The sequence below is a fragment of the Coenobita brevimanus genome, unplaced genomic scaffold, assembly GCF_032717465.1.
Source record: "Coenobita brevimanus isolate Jiangsu-jjx unplaced genomic scaffold, ASM3271746v2 jjx.HiC_scaffold_2583, whole genome shotgun sequence".
Lineage (NCBI taxonomy): Eukaryota > Metazoa > Arthropoda > Malacostraca > Decapoda > Coenobitidae > Coenobita > Coenobita brevimanus.
In genome coordinates this window covers 75,814-80,789 of record NW_027643526.1, presented here as the reverse complement: position 1 = coordinate 80,789, position 4,976 = coordinate 75,814, and the positions used below count along the sequence as shown (strand labels likewise).

Genomic DNA, 4,976 nt, shown 5'->3' with positions numbered 1-4,976 from the left:
CCACAACAAACCTCATCACAGCCTCCTCCACCTCCTGCCACCTCAGACCCCACACATCAACCATGCCACAGACAACACAACCGTACAAAACACACACCCCGAGATGCCAGAAACCGTTCCCTGTCTACCGACAGACCCACCGAGCACAAAAAAACAATGAAAGCCCAACCCCACCAACCTCGCAAGTGCTCTGTGGAGAGAGGGAGACCCCGCTCCAGGTCCCCCCTTCCTACTCCCACCCAAACAACCTAGGGGACACCAGCAACACCGCCAACACCTCACCTCCCACCTCCCTCCGCATACTGCGGTGGAACATCCTCGGTGCCTCTGCACGCCGCTCCCTGCTAGAAGAAGTCGCACACAAAGACAATATCGACATCTTCCTCCTGCAGTAGACTCTCTTAAGCAAGCACCGCCCACTGCATATGCGGGGTTTCACCCCCTTCCTACTACCCTATGTGCGTGGTGGTTCTCGAGGCTGCGCCATCCTCGTCCGAAAACACATTCCTGCAGCCGCCATCAGCCCCCTTCCAGATTGTTCTGAGGCAGAGATTCAGGGAGTGGACCTCACCCTAGCACAAGGCCACCTCAAAATATACAATGTCTACCGCTCACCCACGGCCGACCTTAGACTGGGAGAGCTACTCTCACTCTCTGCTACAGAAGAAGTCTTTGTTGGCGGAGATTTTAATGCCACCACTTCTGCCTTAACTCCCAAAGCCCCACAAACCCCACAGGACGCCACCTAGCTACAGTCTTGGAGGAAACACCAACCATCACTCTCCTAAACGACGTTGACTCTCCACAAGGCAGTATCCTCAGCCCAACTCTGTTCAACACCCTTGTGGAGTGCCTCTTATGCACTGACCTAGGCCCAGGAACCCGCCTACTCTGCTACGCTGACGACCTTGCCCTCATTATCCATCAAGGCCCCTTCTTTACACGAGCACAAAGGGCTCTCTCTAAGCTCACCACTATATGCAGAGAACTGGGGCTAAAAATTAACATCAACAAAACCAAAGCTCTCCCCCTGGGTATTGGGCCTCCCACAGACCAACTAAGACTCGGAAACACGTCCATTGAATATGTAACATCCCACAAATACCTTGGAGTAACAATAGACTCCCACCTTTCCTTCAGAGGTGAAGTGACACGGCTCAGGGAGAAAACCAGAACACGCACCTCCGCGCTCAGAGCCCTAGCAGGCAAAGGGGGAGGTGCGTCCTTCAAAGTCCTCCGTCTCTTTTATATACAAGCTGTAAGGTCCATTGTTGACTACTCCGCCCCTGTCCTTCTCACCATCGACACTGCCCAATCGAACAGACTTGAGGTCATTCAGAATGAAGCCCTGAGGATTATGACCAACTCTCCACAGTGGACCAAGCTATGCAACCTCCGCCTAGAATGCAACTTAGAATCTCTCCACCATCGCATCCAGGCAAGAGTGACAAGCCTAGCCATCAAACTGGCCCACACAGCCTCCCCCCTTCCCCTCCTCTCACGCATAAAAGCTGCAACCGGCCTTCACCCTGACATCCTTTCCCGGAGCTGGATGCACAGTGTTGCCCGCGCCATCCACTCCCTAAACCTTTCTGCTATGATGCAAGCCCCCGACTCTCCTGCCCCTCATTACCGCCCCCAAGCCCCTTGGAACCCACCCTTATACAACCTCCTCCTCCCAGACTCGCCAAACAAAGCTAACACCCCCACCCAATTGCTGCGCCAAGAGGGGTTGCAACGCATTGCTTCTATCACCCCCCCTGATGCCGTCACTTATTACACGGACGGCTCTGTTACGGACACACGAGCCGGGGCAGCCTTTGTGTGTGGCGACCACAGTCATGGCTTCCGAATCACAAATGGCGCTTCCACGCTTCAAACCGAACTCGCTGCTATTGCAGCAGCTTTAAAAGATGCCCTCCACACCGCACCCTCCTCGACCATCATCATTCATTCTACCTCCACTGCCGCTATCCATGTCCTTAAACAATTCTCACCCTCTGACAACCTCGCACTAACCACTGACATCCATGCAACAGCCCAACAGATCCGAGAGGCAGGGGGATCCACCACCATCCACTGGATCCCCAGCCACGTTGGAATAAAGGGGAATGAGAGGGCTGATAAGGCAGCCAAACATGCATCAGCCCACCCCCACATTGACACAGACATACCCCCAAGCCTATCACGCATTAAACAAAAGATTAAGCAACGAACAGCCAGACGCAATCGCAACGATCAAGAGGCAGAAGTCAAACTCGGATCTCCATCTGCTACCTGGTTTGCCCAGGCCACCAAATATACTGAACTCATGCAGCCACTACCCAAAGACAACCGCCTCCTCACCCACATTCATTGCCTCCGGCTGGGATTCGCGTGCAAAGCTGAAATCACCACCAACAACACCTCTGCCACAGAATGCGAACACTGCGAGGCCCCCACCTCTCAACCACTCCTTCACTACCTGCTAAACTGCCCTGCCACATCTCGCCTTCGGGTCAAACCCCCCTACCCTAATCCCGACACACTAAGATCAGAAAATCATCCTATTCCCCCATGCACGCTCCGCAAGGCAGCCGCTAATATCATCGCCATAATACCAACTCGCACCCTCTTAGAAGTGGCACAAGCTGCCCCACCTCCTAAATAACCCCCCCCCAAAAAAAAAAAATCAGCAGAAGAACGCAGTGCGCTGCAAAGCCCTAGGGGCACCGCAGTGACATGCCATCTTCCCAGTTACTATACAAGCCCTCCCACACAAACCGGGCTAATAGATGGCCCGGCCTGCACTAAAGGTGCAGAAAACTTTAAACGAACGAACGAACGATGCACGAGCTTGCAAACCCAGGCAGCTTTAATAAAATTCTGGGGGAAAGTTGCACACTTAATGGACTACCAATTGTCAAACTCCCCCCTAACCCCCCCTCTGAAAAAATTATACAAGCCATTCTGCCATCTACAACTAAAAATCTTCTTTCTCCCCCAGCCAATACAAATAAAAAACCTGCTGAATCATCCCTTTACACACAAACCATCCCTATCTCTGAAGAGAAAAACGAAGAGGCTATGGTGCTTGACACACATGAAGATGAACCCATCCCACATGGAAGTAATGACATCTCAAAATACCAAACAGAGAGCGAATCAGACGAACACCTAAGCTCCTCTGACGAAGACGAAACCGAAAATGACAAGGTAGAGGATTGTAGTCCTCTCCTCAATATGAAAGTCAAACAAAGAGTACAAACAAAGAGAACTAGCCAAAGCTATAAAAGAAAACAAAGCCTTATTCATACAAAATCACAACATACTGAATCCAGATTTAGCACTCAACCAACTAAGAATCACCTGTGAAAAACTAGAAACCTTCCAACATCTTATTCGGCCAGCTAACACCGAAGAAGAAAGACTTCTCCTTCGCCTAGGGGATCAGCACACAAAGGCTTCCCAACCCTCTCAGTCCAGACCCCAAAGACATAGACAATGAAAATCATTCAACATAACGTCCTTAATTGGCATGGTCGAAGTCTAGGTCTTAGCAATATCTACCGTAATTTAGATCCAGATATCATTCTTATAAATAGCCACGGCACTACCTCACCAAATTCACTCCGTATCCCTGGGTATAAAACACATAGCAAAAACTTTCTCAATCGCCCTATGGACGGCACAGCCATTGCACTGAAAAACAATTTACAATACAAAATCATAGACAGTTTTATCTCAGATCTGATTGCCGTAGAGTTACAAACGCACACTGGAAAAATCATTATTGCTACAGTATACCTCCCCCCTAGCCGCCCTTACCTCCCAACCCCCGATTTTATTAACTTATTCAGAAGAACCATCCCTGTATACCTCATTGGTGATCTTAACGCTAAACACCGCCTCCTGGGCAACAGAAACTCAAACGTCGTAGGAAGACAACTTCCAAGACTCATCCAAGACACCACAGTAAGACACATTGGTCCCAACTTTCCTACATTCCTCTCACACAACTCTACCTCCACCCCAGACATAGGTCTTTGCAACCTAACAGCTTATCACAACACCCATTTCTCTCCCGGCCCTCTCACCACTAGTGATCACATCCCCATAATCGCCACTATCTCCACTGCCCCAATAACCGTCCCCATTCCACCTCGACCTAACGGCCAACTGGAATGACTTTAAACAAGATATAACCACAACATTTACTAACTTTCATATCCCCGGTGATGGAACACTAGAGGAAATCGATCAATCTCTTGAAAGATGGTACTCCAACATAAATATTGCAATCAACAACAACATCCCTACAACCACACATAGAACAATCACTACTCCTAAACACAACAGAGACACACAGATCCTCATCAATCAATACAATGCATTAAGAACTCACTCCCAAAGACATGGTTGGACACGAGATCCATTTAGACTATACAAACTACTTCAAACTCAACTACACACATCCCTTCTAACAGAACACAACACACATTGGGCAAACACTATTGCAAACACCGCCAATCGAAGTGGAGGAGCCTCTTCCACCTTCACCACCGCCTGCCGCCATCGCTCTCTCTTCTTCTCCCCCTCCACCTAAGGAGAAGAGGAAGAAACAAAAGAAGAAAGGGGGAAAGACCAAGAGCGACCCCTCCTCCGTTGCTCGCCGGATCGAGGCCGTCCTTCCACCACTCTCAGGGACTCGTGATCTCGATGCCCGCACGGATGCGGACCTAGAAGAGCTACTCTTCTGCCTCACGGATCCGATCAACGACGACGATACACTGCCTCTCGTCTACCAGACTCCACCTCTCGCCGAGGCAACACCTCCACCGCTGTTCCCGGCGGGACCAGCTCTCCACAGCGGCCGCACCAGCCAAGGGGAGGGCCTGTCCTCTCCACCTTCGGGAGTGCCCCGGTCAGCCCACCAGGAGATGTAGGCCGTCCGCCCTTTCCATGGCCGACCGCCATTCCTCCGACACTACTTTGAC

General features: G+C 50.7%; 1 protein-coding gene across 1 annotated transcript; it reads left to right on the top strand.

Annotated features, from left to right (window-relative positions):
- Positions 1-425: 425 nt before the first annotated feature.
- Positions 426-2,650, top strand: LOC145389883 (uncharacterized). The gene is made up of 2 exons (XM_080265008.1): positions 426-678; positions 738-2,650. The coding sequence occupies exons 1-2, from the start codon at positions 426-428 to the stop codon at positions 2,648-2,650; spliced, it is 2,166 nt and encodes a 721-aa protein (XP_080121134.1).
- The last annotated feature ends 2,326 nt before the right edge of the window (positions 2,651-4,976 follow it).

Bases quoted from the DNA above. Each gene is read 5' to 3' on its own strand.
- LOC145389883 (XM_080265008.1), top strand. From the start codon at position 426: ATGCGGGGTTTCACCCCCTTCCTACTACCCTATGTGCGTGGTGGTTCT. The intron at 679-737 runs GCGGAGATTTTA...CAAACCCCACAG, and splicing joins TACAGAAGAAGTCTTTGTTG to GACGCCACCTAGCTACAGTC.